Raw genomic sequence first — 19,166 nt, 5'->3', positions numbered from 1 at the left:
AGTCGATCAAGGCATTACGATACTAAAAGGTTTTGTGGTCTATTGAACGGCAGGCGCCCACATCTCGTTGCCCATCCGCTGTTGGTTGGGGTTGTAGTGATCAGGCTCGGTGCTGTTTGGGCGACGGATGTTGTTGTGTTGGTAGTACATGCCGTTCTGCGCCTGGTACTGGGGCTCAGGGTAGACGTATCCATTATCACCAGCACCTGGAGAAGGCAGGGCCTGTTGACCGGGCGATTGCCAGCCCATGGCAGACATATGCGGGCTTCCATTAGCGCTGTTGGTACCTCCAGACTGGTTGTGGTTGGCAGACGCAGGTGGCTCAAGGATCGGTGGTGGGCCATATGCACTTGGGTGGGATGTGATGGCGGGGCGAGAGCCGCTCACGTTGGAGCCATACGATTGCGCAGTAAGCGCAGGAGATGCTCGGGGGCTAGGCTGAGGCATCTCGTGACGCATGTGCGGTGGGACGTTGATGCCGCCCATGTAGGCGTAGTCAGAGCCCTGGCGGTGAAGACCGGGCATGCCACCTGCGGGCATTCCATTGGCAGGCGAGAGAGACAGCGTGCGGTCGTTGGGCGAAGGAGTGCCCAGCGGGGAAGCTGTCTCGGAATAGTCACCGCCGTCAGAGCGGCCAGTCCTGCTCGAAGCAGAAGCACGCGAGGCAAGCGCAGCGGCTGTAGCAGCGGCCGCCTCCTCAACAGTGCCAGTGTGGTGGTTCTGGTGACGTGTCAAAGTGGTGCGTCGCGTGAACGTCTTCTGGCAGTCGGCATAGGGGCACTTGTATGGGCGCTTGCCAGAGTGGATACGGCGATGGCGGGCCAGAGAGCTAGAATCACTAAAGGGCTTGTTGATGTTAGTGAGGAGAAAGCAAGCGAGCCAAGCGTGAAACATACCTTTCCGCATCGTTCGCACATGTGAGGCTTCTCGCCAGTGTGGACACGTTGATGAACCGTCAGCGCTGAACGCTGGATGAACTGCTTGCCGCAGTTTGGGTAATCGCAGACATGAGGTCGGATGCCGCTGTGGATACGTTCTGCGAGTGTGTCAGTGCGCTGCAGTTTTAATGTTGCGGTCCAAGCTTCGTACCATGACGTGCGAGGTCACTGCGTCGCGCGAAGCCTTTACCACATGTCGAGCACGCGAACGCCTTTGGTGGACCCGTATCAGAGGCGGGCCGCCCACCATTGTGCTGGTGCTGAACCTGGTTGTCGGGCATCTGTTGTTGCTGAGCATAGGCGTGATCTGGGGGGTTTGGGATGTAGTTGCTGTTGTTCAGCATGGGCATGGGCGCCTGCATCTGTGAGGGCGAGGGGTAGCGGAGGCCGTTCATGTGCTGCTGGGGGATGGAAGGGTATGAGGGGAGTTGCTGCTGTGGTTGCTGCGATGAGTAGCGCGATGAATCTGACGGGTGAGGCGAGACGCCGCGTTCAGAACCGTTTTCAGACTTGATGTGGCCGCCGTTGAGGTACGACGGGGGCGCGCCAAAGTGCTGTTGCTGCATTGCGTGCTGCATGGTGAATAGGGAACCGTGTCCTAGGGAGGCTGTTAATCTCGCGTTCAGAATCGTGTCAAGCTCCATTGTCTCAGAGCTCGCTTCGCGTGACGGGCGACGTGGGAAAAAAAAAGGGCCAAAATGGGGAGGTTTGGGGGGTAAGAGACGGAGAGGGGGGCGGAGCGCACCAGGAGAGAGAAGGAGGGTGGAGCGGGCTGGCTGTGAGCCTCGCAGTTGCACGTGTCGCGCTGGAGTGAAGGAGAGACAGGAGGGCGGAAATCAGTAGGCGTCGACGACAAGAGTCGGGATGCTTTGGAGCGGCAGTGAGTACAAGTCGAGTCTCGTGTCGGACCGCGCGCAGGTCAATGCAGCGGAGGGACTGGACGAGGGCAAAGTCAGTCGCGTGGGTGAAGGAGCGTGGAGGCAGCAGAGCGGGTGAGCGAGTGAAGGGGCAAAGGAGTGGCGCGCCAGAAATTGTCGGTCTGGCAGTCGGGCTGGCCACGGCTGGGGGGGAAAAGGGGAGTGGAGCGGTGAGAAGGGTCTTGTGCGGGAGGTTGCGGGCAGCACGGAACGAAAGCGGACCGTTCTTGTGGTGCAGTACGTACCTGAGATAGATATAGACGGGTGAGGTGTCGGGGCAGGGGATGGGCGGTGATGGGGGGACGTGGTGTTGAAAGTCTGCAGGTACTTCTTTACTCGCTGCGCGTAGTTGCCCAGAAAGTCAAAGGGCGCTAGAGCGCTTACGGCCTTGGGCGGATCCCGGCCACGAGCTAGTCAACAAAAGGGACCACGATGTGCGCCCGGAGTCCGAGCGCGAGAAGGGCCTCGTTAGTCGACTGCACACCACCTGGGCCGATGCCGTCTGGTGTCTTGGGGCTATTGCTGGTGCTGGTGCTGGTGCTGGCCCTGCTTGGTGCGGGTGCGCTGCTGCGAGCGAGGACCGACTGAAACTGCCAGTCTGCCCGACGGCTTTCCCACGCGACGGGCCCGGACAGGGGGGACGATGGATGGGTGTGCACACACACACACGCACACACACTCGCCGATGGCTGCTGCGACTCCAGCCTAACTACTGATCCCGCCAACCGCAACGCCCGGCACCGTCAAGTGGCACTGCTGCAACGCTCCCGAGGGGCGAACCGTTGTCCTTTCCGAGCCACCGCGTCCTCGACGGCCTGGTGACGTTGGCGACGGGGCAAAGAGACACTGCTTGCTGTCGGCGCGCGCGCACACACACACACTTGTCAATGGCCCAGATTGCTTTGGCCCAACAAGCTGGTCGACTGCCTTTTTACGACTGGCTGCTGCAAAAGGCGCAGGATCGTCTTGTTGCTTTTGGGCGGCAAAAAGAAAAGGTCAATGGAAGAGGCGGCTGCTGCTGCATGTCATTGTTAATCGGGTTCGCGAGCCGTGCGCTGACTGTGTTCTTTGGGGGAGGGGAGGCGAGCGAGGGGTGTCATGCGGCTTACCTATTCCCAACTGGCCTGCGGGTTGCTGCTTGCGCTCGCTTTGTTCGCAGGCAGGTGGTGTCAAGATCTGGAGAGGATCAAAGTGCCGGTTCCGTTGTGCGGTCCCTCTCATCAACGCTCTGGACAGGTGGTGCGTGTGCTGTCTGTCCTATCTCTTGGTACGGTATACTACTACACTACAGTACGGCTTAGATGCAGAGGGCGTCATGGCACGTTCAAATACACCACATCAGTGCATCCCAAGCAAAAGTCAAGTGCGGAGCAGCCCCATCCTTGCGCTCATCTCGCGCTCGCGACACTACAGCTTCACCATGGCCAGGACCATTCCTGCAAGCATGCCCCCTCCTGGCTGTCAAGGAGCCAGGGCAGTCATGCGACCTTGTTTGAGGCGTCTGTGGCGCTTTTGTGCACAGATGGAGATCCACAAGCCGGGCGATAGCACCGTCGCCAACGTATCGATGTACTGACTGTACATACACATGTACATACATACATAACCACGTAAGTACTCGAGTATCTGCCAACAGGCGCATCCACGACGGCTTCGTCGCGTCTAGACACGAGTGGGCCATGTAGGTATCGTGTCAGCTGGGCGCTCACGTCGCCATTGTTGCCAGCACTGCGAGGGCGGGCTCGCTCTCCCTTCCGCACACGGCTCTGGCCATGTGGGATTAGAATTGCATTGCAAACATGGCCAGGACGGCGACTCAGCGGTTCCTGGAGAGATGCTGGGATTGGGAGAGCATGGGCCAGTTTGGAAGAGCCATGGAAGGCCGCTAGAAGGAACAAAGGCACGGTGCATATAAGACGTGTCCTAGCCGTGCAGCGGGCGACAAGTCTGCGTGCCGGCAAAGGGCCCAAGCACAAAGGTGGGTTTGAGACAGCAGAAAGAAGCATAGCATTCTCAATCCCCAAGAAGTCTGGCTGTGCTGCAGGGCAGCCTATTGGCGAGGCGTGTCCAGAATGGCGGAGGCTGGGGGACGCCCTTCTGCCTTGTGAGACGGCCGTCGACGCCCCTGAAGCTCCGTGGAAACACTTTGGGCTCACGAACGACGCGCCTTTCCCACCCCCTCCCCCCCCACGAGGCCGCCACACAGCTGTAACCCCCAGAAACACCTGCGTGTGTTCGCCGGAGGGGATTGGCCCTTGTTGGCGATATATATGGCAACACACACACCCACGCTCCCCCTGGCGACGGGTGCCTATGGTAAGTAGAAGCAATGCCAAATCGACGATGGCGGTAGTAGCAAGTCTGTCTCGACGAAATTCAACCCCCCTCCCCCTGGGCCATTTGCGGCCCAGCGCCGTGGGGAGACGGGCTGGCATGGCAGATTGCGGCCAGGCTAGGTAGGTGCAAGGCCAGGACAGGCGGCACGTGGTGCGTTCTCGGACAAGGGCACGGCGGACGGCTACGCTGTCTGAATCCCCCACCGACATTTCAAAACATTTGGGCGGAGGACTTGGTTGCAGTTGCGGTGAAGGAGTCGTGGACTGGCACTGGGCTGCTTGGGGCACTCGGTATGCTTCCGCTAGATCCGTCTGTGCTTGCGCGTCCCACCCCGGCCAAAGTATCTGCCGGGGCCCACCAGTCCCAGCCTCACTCACTGTGTTTCGATCATCGACACACGCACCCCCTAAACAGTTGTGCACCACCACCTACTACCCTGCATTGCGACAATGCCCATCACATCACTCACAAAAGCACAAACAAGTGCAAGCCCTCCCCCAACTGCGATTGTCGCTGATCGACGCCTGCCGCCTGCACCCCGTCTGCCCATGTTTTCTGATTCTTCTGCTTGTCCCCTCCATCCATCCCCCTCTCTCTCTCTTTCTCTGTCTGACCCTGCCAACTCTAATTGCTAATAATGCGCCGGCCAGCGGCACCCACTACCGCTAGCCTGGCACATTTTGTCCCATCATTTTGCAAATGCAACGAGCTATTCTTGTCTTTGGAAGCACAGGGCGCCTCAGATATCCTGTGTCATCAAAGCGTGCCACTGGCCCAGCGGCTGCGGCCCCAGCTCCCCTTGACCAACGTTCCGGCGCAAGGGCGACTTGTTACCAACCCTGCAGCGAGGCTTCGACAATATCCAAGCGCCCTTCTCTGCAATTTCTAGAAGCCGCACGCATCGCTCGTGTCACGGAGCGCTGCACTCGCCCACACCCTGTCGTTTTCCAGAAGATTGCCCATTTGCGCGCGTCTACCGCGCACACACATACACACACGCACACCCTCTCGCGCACTCTCTCACAGACACACACACACCTTCGATAGGACAGCCAACATTCCACGTACATACGCAATACCTCCGTCATGCTCGTTGAAGCCACCTTTTCTACCCGCCCGAAATGCGCCTTTTTAGCTGCTAGAAGAAGGTGTCGGCGCGGGATCAAATCCGACTCGCTTGCATCCGCATGAAAGCCACAACCCTTACCTTTTGCCATTCGGCCCTATTCATTGTCCGCTCCTGATCTGCCCTGCTCCACCAATGTCCAGCCTTCTCATCAATTGCATCGTGAGCCCCCTTTTTGTTCAATTGCAGTATAGTGCAATGTGTCCTCGTGACTACTGCCCTTGTTGGACAAACTGCCCTACATGGTCTTGCAAATGTCACTCAGTAATCTCTCTGGCCCCAGGTTCAGGACATTTGATGTTGCCGCAAAAAAAAAACCATTGCATACTTACCCAAGCATCTACTTCCTCGGAACAAGGGCCAATGCCATGGACGCCGCTGTCCAACATGGCCATCTTACCACCATAGCTTACCGTTCCGGGTGCACGTTGTTCCTTGAGCCGTTGCAAATTGGCATCTGACGGTATGCGCGGTGTACAAATGGTACATATTACATGGTTAGCACTAAACGCCGCAAGATGCAGGTGAAACATGACGGCTGCACAGACACGTCGCGCTCAATGAGTCAGTTTGCGTCATCAAATATCCCCGATAGGCGGGCTGGGCTGAGTCTCCCAATAGTAGTAGTATACATAATACAGCACATTTGCGAACCCGAATCCACTCCTCGTGTCGGTCCGCACAAACACTACATGTAGTAAGGGAAAAAAAAAGACAAGTGGCAACGGCCGACTTACGCCCGATATCGAAATACAATCATGATCATCGTCATCGTCTGAGAGAGAAAATTGAAGAACAAAAAAAGGACCGACAAAAACTAGAGTGGTCATGATTCTCAGGTCCTAGGAACTCCACCAGTACCGAACAACTCCATCTTCACCCGCTCACTGGGAACGCCATAGCTCTTCAACTGGGCCTCAACGTCGAGCATGAACGATGTGGGTCCGCAGCAGTAGTATACTGTGCTGCTATTGTCCGTGTGGAGAATTGTCCTGTCGACGCGATCGAGATCCACACGGCCTTTGATATCATAGTCGTGGCCCTGCATATCCTCTTGGCTTGGGCGTGACAGGTAGTAGACGGCATGCACGTTCCCATGGTTCGCAACACACTGGTCCATGTGCTTCTTGAAGGCCCTGGTCTGCGAGTTGCGCGCACCCTGGATCCAAGTAATAGGCCGAGCTGAATCTTCCTCGTCAATCAAAAAATTCAACATGGACATGAGCGCAGTCACCCCGACGCCCGCTGAGATGAGCACCGCTGGACTTGCTGAATTGTCGTCATGACCCGCTTCCCCGGAATCCACAAGATGGAAATCTCCAAACGGATGCGACACCTGCACCACATCGCCCTCGTGCTTTGCGTCGTGCAGCAGGTTCGAAATGTACCCCACATGCGACATGTCCTTTGTCTCCCCAAGCACCACACCAGCTTCCCTCTTGACAGTGATGCGCAAATAACTCTTTCCCGGTGCATCACTCAAACTGTACTGTCTAGCCTGCCACACACCCCCATCCAACTCCTCGACAAACACCCTAACCGAGACATACTGCCCCGGCCTGAACCGCGGCAACTTGAGCTTCGCAGCATCCACCGGTTCGAGATAGAACGACGTAATCTCCTCACTCTCCCGTATCTTCTTGGCAACCCGAAAGTCGACCCATGACGGCCAGTAGGCCGTCGAGCGGTACAGCTGCGTCTCCTTGCTAATCATGAGGTTGGCGAGCTGCCAGTACGCGGCGCCCCACGCATCCAGGATCTCGGGGGTTGCGGCGGCGCCGAGCACGCTCGCCATGGTGGACAAGAGGTGCTGCCCGACAATGGAGTATTGATCGGCGCGGATAAAGAGGCTGGCGTGCTTGTGGCAGATGAGTTCAACCGCGGGATTCAGCTTGCCCAGGTTGTCGATGTTGGCGGCGTAGGCGTACAGGGACCCGGCGAGGGCTTGGGCTTGGTGGCCCGTGGCTTGGTGGGTGTTGTTGAAGATGTTTTTGAGTTCCGGGTGGGCTTGAAGCATGTCGTGGTAGAATTGAGTGGTTATTGCCGTTCCGTGTTCTGCGAGTACCGGGACGGTGCTCTTGATGATTTGGACTTGGGTTGGTGTTAGGGTGGCCATTGTTTTGTCTGCCTTGATAAAGTAAATCCTTGTTTTAAAGTTTAAGTAGCTTTGTCTATGCTTGACAGTCAAGTAGTAATAGTAGAATGGAAACTCCTGTCGTTGTTGCTGTATGTGAATATGTAATATGAATATTCCCCCATACCACATCTTTCACAATGACACACCTATATACCTCCTCCCTTACCATCCGACCAACCCCGTCATTCCTACATTCCCCGTCCAACACCTTTGCATCTCCGCGGTACTACAACTTTCACCTTTCTATCCAACCCCAATTCATCACCCTCGTGGCCTGTTTTCCCGGTCCACATGCAGATATCTCGCAAGGCGTACAGCAAAGAACCGCGTGATATAATGCTGAGTCCGCTTGCACTTGCACCGGAGAGAAAAATGACCAAAAATAAAATGGGCTTGGAACGCAATGCAAAGAATTTGTAAGGTACAAATCGGAACGTTTTTTTCCTCAGTGGGGCGGGCCACCAGAATTACGTATTGATTTGGTTACACTTTTTGCACGTTACTCTCATATTTTTTAGCTAAGTTGTAGCGGTTTCTCCGATACTTCCGTCGCTGCTGCAAGGGGCTTTTTGCTTCGGCTGCACTTGCCCTGTGTCTATCTCTTTTTTTTCCTTGTCGGATTGGGAACCAAAAAATGAGCAAGGGATTGTGAGTTTGATTTATTTATTTATTTATTTATTCATTTATTTATTTTCTCATGAATAGAATTTATCTGGTTGGCTGGAAGTGTGGAAAGTGCGAGAAAAGTAAGTATCGAAATACTTAGGTTTAACTTTATCATTCGATCCAAAAAAAATGAGCCATACAAAACACGCAGCGTGGAAACCAAGATTTGCGCTGCTGCAAGCTAATCAGCTGTGCGAAATTGCTCACACCATTTTTCTCTCTCTCTCTCTCTTTGAAAACGCTTAACATCAGGCATTGCATAAGTGTTGCGTTGCGCGAGTCTCTCCTCACGCGGGCAGACCAAAAAAGAGGGCTGAGAAAGAAAACAAAAATGTCACACCACAAACGTCAGATAGCCACACGATACTTTTTTCCCACTCTTGCAAGCCACGACGGCGAACGCAGCACATAGCCCTTTTGGTCCCGCGCCACAGATCGGTATGCCGACTTCTTCCGACAAAGAACTCGTGGTACAGGTTTTTTCTTTTGATTATTCATTCATGACCTCCCGGACCCCCCGAATCCCGTAGGGCGCAGGATTAGTAAGAGAGGCTTATGTGTATGGTGCGTCTGGATGCGCTGTAGAATTGGGAAATTGATAATGGGCATATTGGTCAGGCGTCCCTGTGACACTGGTTGGGACGACGCTGAGTGTCGGGTTGTGAGATTTTTTTGGGTGGGTTGAGGTGTTTGTGTTCTCCGCGGAAGTGCAATGGAAGGATGGTAAGAGGATTGCAAGTATGACGTGGATAGGGAGAAATTGGTACAATCACATTCTTTACATATCTGATTTACAAGTTCACTGAAAACATGTGCGTCAGGGACTATACAAAGGTGTGTGTTTGCTGGATGGACTACATTACACCTAGTAGGTGTATACCTAGACGGGACCTCCCTGGCTGCTGAATGGTACGCGCTTTGTGCGTTGTAGCTTAGACCAGTGCTAGGTCCTTTGGTTCTTAGATTTTTAGCATAGTGTCAGACTCTAGGAACTAATAGTGGCGAGGTCCCTGTGCTTGACAAACGGCGTTGTGACATGAATCTAGCTCTGGGGAACGGCGGGCCTTGCATGTGCTATGACTATGCAATGGTCAGCGCTTCAAGTCGCCTCCACCGGGGCGGGCGGGACGTTCCGACTCATCAATATGTCCTCTGCGCCTATTATTTCCAGACCGCCGTTCTACTGTCTGTATAGAGTTTTCCACATGACTCTTTGACTCTAAAGGCTTTATGCAGGGCCTTTTTCGCATTGGGAAGGCGTTGCCACTCAACTGGGTCTCCAAGCATCCTGGGTACGGACTCAACCTTCTTTTTGGCACGTACATACGCGAGACGTCTTGACCATTAGTTACTTCTCGAGTAGCGTTCGCCTCGTATCCAAGGGGTACGTCTCACCAGTAGTCTTGGGCACACCGTTCGTGGAGTTACCTGCATGACACCTTTTCGTATAAGAACAATGAGACCGATAATCCCAACTTTGAATCCATAAATGTCCAAAATAGAGCAACTCAAAGAAGCACCAAAAAATTGACGCATAATAAGCCACACAACTCGCAAGTCTATGACGCTGCATGCATATCTCGAACACAAACAAAGTTTCAACACATTTCAAAACATGCATGAAGGCTACATCCGACACAACCACAAACACATGCAATGCCAGACTCACGCCTTCTCGATACTGTCTCGGCCATTTACTCCGCAAAACGCGGTCTGCCAGCAAAAGCAGTAACAATGAGAACGGTAATATCGCCACTCTGCGATAATCCGGCTGAGGGGCCGGCGTACCCGTAGCAAAGTTCTTGCTAACGAGCACGACCCCTATATACCCATACTATAGGCTTTTACGGCTTCATTCATATGCTGTGCGACCAGCAGACGCAGTACATGACTAGAACTGCAGAGTCGGTGAAACTAGGTGGATACTTTCTACGTAAGTTCATTGTCACGGGGTACTTTCAAGACCGAGGAAGAGCAGTCGCCAGGTCTTGGGAAGGTCCGAATAGTTTGCAGTGGCTGGGGGAAGACAAGAGTTTCGAGATAATGGATAAGGCGATACCAGAGATGGAGGCAAGAGAGGCAGGTAGGCTAAGGGGCAAGTGGCGTTTATTTCGGTGTTGGTCCGAAAAAGTGGTGAGATTCTAGTGAACCCACCACTGTGCTTCTTTGTGAACGCATCCGGCACCATTCATAACACCATTACTACGATATCGCGATCGCTACTCACACCTCAATACACCCAACCCACCGCCTCCCAAACCCTCCTCGGAAACTCTTCACACCGCGGAATATCAGCACACCAAACTGAAACACCCACCAACGCAGCCCCCATCCCCGCTACAAACTTTATCTCCCAATCTCACTTCTATTGCACAACTATCTCTCTCGCCAAAGAAGCAAAAAAATTGATCTTCAATCGAAACCAAGCCCAAAACCGAGACCGCGGTGTGAATACCGAAAAAGAAAACCTTCCATCGCGATGACTGACACACGCGCCCCCGCCGCGAGCATATTCCAAGGAGAAAGGAAAGGGAAAGAACAAAAAATGAGCTAGTGCGACTGGAGAAACAGTGAGAAACACAGAAGCAAACAAAAAAGATTGTTGATCGCGTGTCAGTCACCACGCCATTTTTATTTTCGTGCGAATCAGAGCTAGTACCGGGACTAGCGCGACTTTGTCAGAAAGGTTTCGCTCGGTTTTTCTCGGAGTATGGGGGAGAGCATAAGTGTGTTGCATTATTTTTGTGCAAAGGGGGTAATGAATGCTGTATTGGGGGGGGGTTGGCTGTGTGGAGCGAACGTATGCAACCGAGGATTTTCTCGTGACTTTTGTGATTGGGAGTCTGAAGGAGCTGGGCGTAGTATTGCGCTCTCTTGGTAAGTTTGAAGGACAGATCTCGCGGTTTGGGATTCCCTCAGGGAATCTTTGGCGTAACGTGAGGTATCGTCGTGGTAAGGGGGCGTAGTGAAAAACAGTGGTTGTAGTAACGGTAAGTGAGGAGGTCAAGATGTCACTGAACACCATCTTACGTGAATCTGATTCACACTCTTTCTTTGCTCTCCCTGAGAGCATGTATTCGGTCGTGAGGTGTGTATGTAATATGCAAGCTTTGTTCGGTAATATCTTCTTTCTTGATACTGTTGTGGTGCAGGCCTTTTGAGAATATATGGTTAAAGGCATTGTATGATGAAGAGAAGGATACTGACGTGTATGAGTACCAAGTTCCAAGCAACAGCGAAAGAAGGTACAACAAGCAGACTGTCCTCAAGGCTATAGTCGGCAAATCACAAGAAGGCGAGAGTGAATTTATTCTTCTTTTATTTCTACTGGGATATATTATTATATCTCCAGGGTGTTTCCAACTACTCTCCATATTCTTTATCTTTCTACTCTAGTTTGATAAGTCTGTCTCTTCGCCAGGTACTCTTGGAATGCCTGACGCCTTCAAAGACGTTTTAGCCTTCCTGGAAAACACAGGTTGATGGCGAGATATGCCCCATACGTGAGCGCTCATTAGACTCTTCGCCGGGATTGATGGATTTTTCGGATGGTCATCATCTTGATCCGCTGTCAACTGGAAGTCTTGGCAGAAAAGCGCAGCTTGAAATACGTGAAAGCTCTCTGCGGGAGTAGGCAGGCGGCGGCCCTGGCAAAGAAAATGTACTTTCGTTATTCGATCCTGCATTTCACGCGTGTTTGCAATAACTGTTTTCAATGTCAGAAACAAGAACCAGCTTGGAGGCTGGACGCGAAGTGCTGATGGTGATGACGGGTATTAAATATAAAACTAAAGCTACACATCCTTAAAAACGGCTGTGGATTCAACAAGATCAAGTAAATCTGCCTGGATATCCTCGCTTTTTTATATCATATAGCTGTGTGCCACTACGATTGCAAGATTTTTTTAATGAGGTCCCGCTCTTCTATTACTCTGACAGCTAGCTAGTGTGAGAGACGTAGCTCAAAAAATCAAGTCAGTAGGTGGCTACTCTGTTGAGCAGTCTTACATTATAGATTATCTGCAGCGTATCATTGCGTCTATTTGTCTATACCGCATGCAAGAAGCGGTTGCGTTGCTTCAAATTGAGCAGGAGAGACGTCTATATGCTACAGGGCTAACTAATCAGAGGTATTTAGAGCACAATCAACCACGCTGTTACTACTAAGTAACCAATTAGCGCCCTAACCAACCAAAGCAGCCACACTCCACCAACAATACTCTACCTCGACCTACGGCTCACAAGACTCACTGACACATAAAGCACAATCTGCCTATCGTCTCTTTGCCTCCTTCACCCACAAAACGTCCTTCTTCAACTAAACCCAATCACCACACTCTTCGCAAGCATACTCAACTATGGCCGCAGGTTCACGAGTCTCCTTCAGTCATGGTGCTGTTGGGGGCAAACATAAGATCTACGCCAGTTACAACTTCTAATTCAGAGCGTATCAAGGTAAGTGTCCTCTACGGTTTGGACGAGAATAGCAAAAAACCTATTCTTGTCTTCAAGCTCTGCTCAGACGCTAAAGGTCCCGAGGTGAAGACGGAATGCGGCCTCTGCGCTAAACTTGATAATGATAAATGTATTGAAAAAAAATAAGTGTATACCAAGCCTTTGCTGAGCTTCCACAGCAAGCCTAATACCACTGACCTAGATCCTTTACTACCCTTCCTTTACGTAACTAAGAAACTTATCTCCCGTCGCGACAGTCACCTCGAAATTCTCAACAAAGACCTCCTGCTCCCATCGGTACTCAAATGGTGCTTCAACGCGGCTATCAAGGCATCCCTCGTTGACGTCAAACTTGCTCTGCTCGCCGGATGGAGGCACAAGCTCACAGGCGCTTACAAATACCTGTTCATTGTCTCGCGCGCTCACCATCCTTGGCCCGAAGCCAGTATGGAGAATCATCCCGAGTCCGGTGTTCACGAGCTCCATTGAGGCGCAGCGTCATTAGGGTGCCTCAACATCACATATATAACGTAGCTCGTATCCCCCTTTTTTGCTTTATATGTTTTAGCAAGAATATGGCGTATTGCATTTGGGCACTGTGTAGGTGAATTTGAAGTCTGGTCTGATGCAAATAAAAGGCTTCAGGTGCTGTTTCTCAAATCATGAGATAATCACACCCATGCGACAATAGGGTCAAGTATCACGACGAGAAGTGAAACAAGCCACTAGACGGTAGAATTGACAAGAAACAAATCTTTTGCGAAAGAGGCTCGATAGTTACCTATTCTCATACCTCACCTTCCTGTGTTTTGCTAGTGCCTTCTATAAACACAATTTTCCTACTGTTTTCGTACTGCAACCGCTGTCAAAACGTTCCCGATATTGAATGAGAAAAATGATTTTGATGTTGCGGATACCAATATTGAGTCTGAGTGTCCTGCAGCGGAAGTTTCCAAGAACCGAAGAAAGCATCCGATTAGTTCTCGGAAAAGCTGTTGAGAAAGAAGACTTTGCATTCGGCCAATAATTTCTTACTTGATGTTGTCAAATTGACCGCAACGGCCACCATGCTCAAAGAGAACAATTCTTGACTTCTTTTTTTTGAGGCGCAAGATTATTCGAATTCATTCGTGCAATATCTTTGACACATAAAGTAAGCTGAGCTCGATAATTGTAGGCGATCGAGTCACGTGGTCAGTGCGACGGTAAAAAAAGACGAATAGACATTTTGCACAGTCAGAGGCAGATTCGAACACTGGAACCGCCTCGACGATGCCAAAAAATTGCCAAAAAAATGGTAGCTTCTCTTTGATTGAGCGTGTCATCCTTAGTGCAGGGGCCATGCTAATCTTCTCTGTATCGTTTCATTGACCAAATGCCCGAAGGCGAAGTGTAGCAAAATTAAGAAAAATATAGAGTTGATTGTACTCAAAATTGGGTCAGAGGGCAGCATCAGTGGGACGTGCGATGGCGACCCCTATGTGGACGATGCACGGATGGCGCACGGATCGTTGAATCCTCGTTATTGCCAATATCTGACGTAAACCCTCTCCACCGCTTTCCCAGCCTCCGCTTTCCAATATTGTCTGTGCAACTTTGTTTGTACACGTGCTCTGAGTGGACATAATTTCATGTCTATTTCGTCCTTTGCTTGAGTCTGAATAGCCTTGTCATCAATTGGAGACCGTGCCACCACTGATTTACCCCTACTCTACATTTAGGCACGGCGTATTGGTGTATCCGTTATCCGCAGTTCCTAAAACAGGCGATTCGGAAATTTACAAAGAGCTAGAATACTACCCTGAACGGAATCGCCTAGCTTCTGCTGCTCGCCTCCATCTGGTGTCGCGTTGGAGGCATCCCGGACGACACAAAGGGCATTGGAGCAAACCATTATGGCCTTAATACGGATACATTGAGATTAATTTTCGTGACCCCATCTTGTAGCGTGAATCGAACTTATCTTGGTAGTGAACTATGCGTTCCTAAAATATACGCTCTTGAACCGTCAACGAGCTCTTTACTTGATCACAGATCGTTGAGTGACAGAAACTAGCGCCCCAACAGCGCCCCAACAGCGCCCCAACAAGGCGATGGTTCGGACGCGTGGGGTCGCGGGATAACTGTGTTCAATGTATTTGGGAACGATAAAATCGATCAAGATCCAGTGGGTTAAATTTCCGCTAGTTTTCAGGAGAATTGAGAGAGTGATATATTTAGTCACATATGACGATATCATGTCAAAGACACAACATGTGAGATTGTTAAGTAGGGCCGGATCTATTCACAGTCTCGCAATCACAAGTATTCTCATTTCAGCTGACAACAACAATGTAATACCTTTTAACATGTCAGAACAAGGAGTCTGAATTCATTCATTCATTCATGGCCACATACAGGCTGATTTATTGCTTTGCGCTCAGAACCTCTTTGACGACCGCAATGACCTGTGGGAATGCATCCTTGGGAGCAGCGACTATGCCCTTGTTTTCGTTGAGTGTCCTACCAAGACCAAAGTCAAGTGGCTTTCCATAGGCATCGGTGACTTCGCCGCCTGCCTCTTGGACGAGGACAACGCCAGCAGCATGGTCCCAAATCTTCTCTTGATAAGTCTTACTAGTAGGCAATCTCAAGTATAGATCGCCAGCTCCACGGGCAATAGAGCAATATTTGGCTTGAGAATCCATGCGGACCGAGGGCTTGGTGATGCCGAGCTTGGAGGCAATGGCAGCATTGTCACCCTGTGATGAGTGACCCGCTTCAACAGACTCGCAAAAGGTAGCTTGGGTAACGTCTGACAGCGGTTTCATCTTGATGCTCTTTGGTTCTTGGAGGGTACCCTTGCTCAGTGGTCGGCTGGTAGCACCTTGTCCCTTTACTGCAGCAAACAAAACACCCTTACCTTCCTTGTCATCTGCATCTTGTCCAGTTGTGACGTCAAGGGGTGCTTGGTCGTCTACTGGGAGGTTGGGGCACCCAATGACACCCAAAGTTGGAACTCCATCTACAAGCAATCCTAGACAGACAGCGTACTGTCCGCCACGCAGGAAGCCCTTTGTACCATCAATAGGATCAAGTGCCCAAATTCTTCCCTTCCTACCTCCCTTGCTGTTTCCTTGGTCGATAGCAGACAGCATCGCGTCGGCGCTCTTGATGGGTCCGCCAATCTTGGATTCTGCTGCACTGTCGTCCAACTTTGCTGCTTGTACGAGGTCCCAGACAAGGTCGCGTAGCGAGTCGTTCTTGCGAAGGTCATCGGCATCCTCTTCTCCAACTATCTCATCCTCGGGAAAAGCATGCTTTATGGATGCGATGATCAGGGCCTGTGCGCCAAAGTCGCCAATTGTAACGGGGGACGAGTCGCTCTTGGACAGGGTGCCCTTAGAGTGGCTCGAGTATACCGACTTCGTGAGGATAGAGGCGCGCTGAACGGCCAGGAGAGCAATCTCGAGCTCTTTTTCATATGCCATGATGTGCGTACTGGAATTCGTATGTAGGAAGTGTGACGTCTGTATTGCGATGAATGGGTAGATGTGCCGTTTCAATTGAGAAAGTCGAGCAACACTGCGAGAGAGCAAAGACGGGTTGAGGAGTGAGAAAGCCAGGATGGCAAAAGCTAGCAGAAAGAATCTTGATGGCGCAATGTGAGTGGACATGAGCTAGTGGTCTTGTACCCCTCCACGCGCTGGTGGGGGTTTTGCAGTGGGATGGGTTCACGCCCAGGGATCGAGCTTGGCAACGGCGGGCGGAGGTTACTGCTTTGGTCATGGCCGCCATAGCAACAACAACAACCCTACAGCTTATGTGACCGACTAGCTGCTTTCGACATTGCCATCACACATCGCTTTCTCTGCGTTGGCATTTTGGCCTTTCTTTCTGCAGTACTTGTCTGGCATTCGGCTAAGACCCTGACTCTCCCGTCTTACCCGCAGGAGAGTAAACAAAGACTGGTACACACAAGCCCACCCACCTGCCACATCACGGTGCACGCCATTCTGCGCATCAAAGCTCGAGACACCCCTACACGCAATATCGCTGCCCTGTCAGCTCAATAATACATAATGGATTCGACACAGCAGCAGCCAGCGCTTGCAACCACCAAGCGCAAGTTCAACAAACTTCTCGACAACCTCACCGCAAGTACATCCACCACTTCACTCGCGAATAGCCTCCAGGAATCAAACGCATCGGTGGAATCACTTTCGGACCCAGATGACCCCAATCAACCGAACAAACGCCCACGCAGCGCAGGCTTGAGTACAGAGCGAGAACGGAACATATCAGAGGGCCAGGAGCGTATACGGCAACTGAAGGAGCAACTCATGACGCCACGAAGAGAGGGAACTGTCAGAGTTGTAGGAAAGACACTATATACCCCCAAAGCCTCGACGCCAAAGGCCTCGACACCGCGCAAAGAACCAAACTTCCAACCCTATAGCCAAGAGCATTTTCTCGCGAGGCTCAAGACATTTGCAGATGTGAAGAAGTGGACTACGAAACCAGATGCAATAAATGAGGTCGAATGGGCTATGAGGGGGTGGAGCTGCGATATTTGGAACACAGTCGCCTGCAAGGGAGGCTGTGAGAACCGTGTGGCGGTCAAGCTGAGGCCTAAACGAAAAGACGCAAGTGGAAGAGATCTTGAAATGAGCGAAGACCTGACGGTTGAGATCGACAATGCGTTGGTGGAAAGATACAAAGAGTTGATCATCGAGGGACATGCTGAAGATTGCCTGTGGAGGAAGCGAGGCTGTCAAGGTATGCGCTGAGATGTGTATGAAATGGACGCACTTTCTAACAACCGAAACAGAAGACATTTATCATATCCCCATCGCATCACGAGCGAAGAGCTCAGCCGAACTGCTCGATCGATACCGCTCCCTCAGGGCCATATCTACCGACCTACCCTTTCTCGAACACATCACATACCCCGAGCCGTCGATACGCCGCATCGTCGAGCGCATACCTTCTACGTTCTTCACATCGACGCCCGACACTCCATATCCCACCTCCTCAACCGACATAGTAGCGTTTGGCTTTGCTCTTTTCGGATGGACAGGCGTTTCAGAATCGCGCATCTCCCTCGCAGTTTGCAACCACTGCTTCCAGCGCCTGGGCCTCTGGCTCTCTTCTGCCTCGCGCCTGCAAGAAATGAGCCGAAAACTCGAAGTATCTGTGGACAGCCTTCGCCTTAATCTCGTAGAAGCCCACCGCGAGCACTGTCCCTGGAAGAATGCAGAGGTACAAGGAAATTCCAAAGACGGCCCCATAGCAAACATGGCAGCCTGGCAGACGCTGCAATTCATACTCCTTGGAAGATCCAAAGACGTCTTTTCATCTTCCTCCGCCGCCGCCGCTGGCCCGAACACTCCGCAGAAATCGACGCCGAGGAAATCGCATGCCGGCCGCACGGACAGCGTCGAGTTGGATGCGGATCTCGAGTATCCGCGTGGCAGTATAGATAGCGTTGATCGACCCAAGTATAACGATGAAGATGAAGAAGGAGGTCTCAAGGAGAAATGGATCAAGTTGAAGGCAAAATTGAAGCGTAGTGCTAGTAAAAAGAGTATGAAGAGCACTAAGAGTGGAAAGAGTGGCAAGAGCACGAAGAGTACTTTCACGAAGGAGAAGTAGATGTCATTCGGAGGCTTATTTCTTTTTTCTTTTGAAGTAATACGATTTTCATGAGGTGGATTTCCTTCTCTTTTAATGGATACCTTTTTCTTTCTCTTTTCTTATTGGATGCGTAAATATGAAGGGTGCGGGACAGACAGATCGGAGGAGAGAAAGAATAGTGTCGAGGATGTGAGGAAATAAAATTCATAATCCTATTCTTCTTACCCAACCACTTTCAAATTGTCCGTGTCATACTTCCAGATATTTTCAATGCAAAAGAAAAAGAAAGTTGTAAATGGTGAGAGGTGACGGTTCAAAGTAAATACCATTTTCAACAACGCGACAAAAAAAGGTTATATAATGCAGTCTATCGATAAAAGTTGGTTAACGTTGGAGAAAGCTCCCACACAAAAAAAGATACACAAGAGAAGTTTCAAAAAAAAAAGAGAGAAAGGGGGCAAAGAGAGAGAAAAGATGGGAAAATGGACTTATTGAAACAACCGAAAAAAAAAGATGCAAAAGAGACTATGAGATACAACAAGGACCCAAGAGAAAGAAGAAGAAAAAGAGCAGCTACTATGACACAAACAATGGAAAACCCAATCATACCATTCCCTTCCATCCCTTCCCTTCCGATTTTATCCCCTTCCTTCCCCCACCTACCAAAAAATTCGCCCCAAGTTTTACCAAGCCGCAAACCAAGCCGAAAGCAAAAAAAAAACAAGAACAAGAACAAGAACAAGAACAGAGATAGAATAAAATTCCCGAAGTTATGGGTATCACATATTGGAGATGCCCACCGAACCACACACACACGCCCCCTGCCTGCACACATACTCCTCCGACCCCCCCTCCCTCCCAACCCTAGCCACTTTGCCTAACCCATATTCCGATTTTGTCAAAGGGAGATAGGATAAGATAAAGTATATGAAACTGAGTAGTTTGAAAAAACAACAACAACAACAACAACAAAA

The 19,166-nt window shown here is 51.1% G+C and overlaps 8 protein-coding genes across 8 annotated transcripts; 3 read left to right on the top strand and 5 right to left on the bottom strand.

Annotated features, from left to right (window-relative positions):
* Positions 1-39: 39 nt before the first annotated feature.
* COCMIDRAFT_99994 (uncharacterized protein) lies at positions 40-1,582 on the bottom strand (the record flags this gene model as incomplete). The annotated part of the gene is made up of 3 exons (XM_007691551.1): positions 40-846; positions 897-1,036; positions 1,090-1,582. 3 exons carry the CDS (start codon positions 1,580-1,582, stop codon positions 40-42), a joined length of 1,440 nt encoding a protein of 479 aa, XP_007689741.1.
* A 978-nt stretch (positions 1,583-2,560) lies between these two features.
* Positions 2,561-4,742, bottom strand: COCMIDRAFT_27805 (uncharacterized protein; the record flags this gene model as incomplete). The annotated part of the gene is made up of 4 exons (XM_007691534.1): positions 2,561-2,796; positions 2,965-3,031; positions 3,454-4,568; positions 4,625-4,742. 4 exons carry the CDS (start codon positions 4,740-4,742, stop codon positions 2,561-2,563), a joined length of 1,536 nt encoding a protein of 511 aa, XP_007689724.1.
* Positions 4,743-6,153: 1,411 nt separating this feature from the next.
* COCMIDRAFT_6839 (uncharacterized protein) lies at positions 6,154-7,434 on the bottom strand (the record flags this gene model as incomplete). Its single annotated transcript, XM_007691525.1, has 1 exon — positions 6,154-7,434. The coding sequence occupies one exon, from the start codon at positions 7,432-7,434 to the stop codon at positions 6,154-6,156; it is 1,281 nt and encodes a 426-aa protein (XP_007689715.1).
* A 2,258-nt stretch (positions 7,435-9,692) lies between these two features.
* On the top strand, positions 9,693-10,604 carry COCMIDRAFT_27803 (uncharacterized protein; the record flags this gene model as incomplete). Its single annotated transcript, XM_007691533.1, has 3 exons — positions 9,693-9,864; positions 9,962-10,204; positions 10,267-10,604. The coding sequence occupies 3 exons, from the start codon at positions 9,693-9,695 to the stop codon at positions 10,602-10,604; spliced, it is 753 nt and encodes a 250-aa protein (XP_007689723.1).
* A 195-nt stretch (positions 10,605-10,799) lies between these two features.
* On the bottom strand, positions 10,800-11,033 carry COCMIDRAFT_100020 (uncharacterized protein; the record flags this gene model as incomplete). Its single annotated transcript, XM_007691550.1, has 1 exon — positions 10,800-11,033. A coding segment is annotated over one exon (234 nt), but the record flags the coding sequence as incomplete, so codon positions are not given.
* A 1,477-nt stretch (positions 11,034-12,510) lies between these two features.
* COCMIDRAFT_100060 (uncharacterized protein) lies at positions 12,511-13,065 on the top strand (the record flags this gene model as incomplete). Its single annotated transcript, XM_007691549.1, has 2 exons — positions 12,511-12,706; positions 12,779-13,065. The coding sequence occupies 2 exons, from the start codon at positions 12,511-12,513 to the stop codon at positions 13,063-13,065; spliced, it is 483 nt and encodes a 160-aa protein (XP_007689739.1).
* A 1,916-nt stretch (positions 13,066-14,981) lies between these two features.
* Positions 14,982-16,046, bottom strand: COCMIDRAFT_27802 (uncharacterized protein; the record flags this gene model as incomplete). Its single annotated transcript, XM_007691532.1, has 1 exon — positions 14,982-16,046. One exon carries the CDS (start codon positions 16,044-16,046, stop codon positions 14,982-14,984), a length of 1,065 nt encoding a protein of 354 aa, XP_007689722.1.
* A 591-nt stretch (positions 16,047-16,637) lies between these two features.
* COCMIDRAFT_100040 (uncharacterized protein) lies at positions 16,638-18,210 on the top strand (the record flags this gene model as incomplete). The annotated part of the gene is made up of 2 exons (XM_007691548.1): positions 16,638-17,334; positions 17,387-18,210. 2 exons carry the CDS (start codon positions 16,638-16,640, stop codon positions 18,208-18,210), a joined length of 1,521 nt encoding a protein of 506 aa, XP_007689738.1.
* Positions 18,211-19,166: the final 956 nt, after the last annotated feature.

Source organism: Bipolaris oryzae (genome assembly GCF_000523455.1).
Source record: "Bipolaris oryzae ATCC 44560 unplaced genomic scaffold scaffold_102, whole genome shotgun sequence".
In the NCBI taxonomy this organism is placed as follows: domain Eukaryota; kingdom Fungi; phylum Ascomycota; class Dothideomycetes; order Pleosporales; family Pleosporaceae; genus Bipolaris; species Bipolaris oryzae.
Note: the sequence above shows the minus strand (reverse complement) of the source record. Positions and strands in the feature narration are given on the sequence as shown.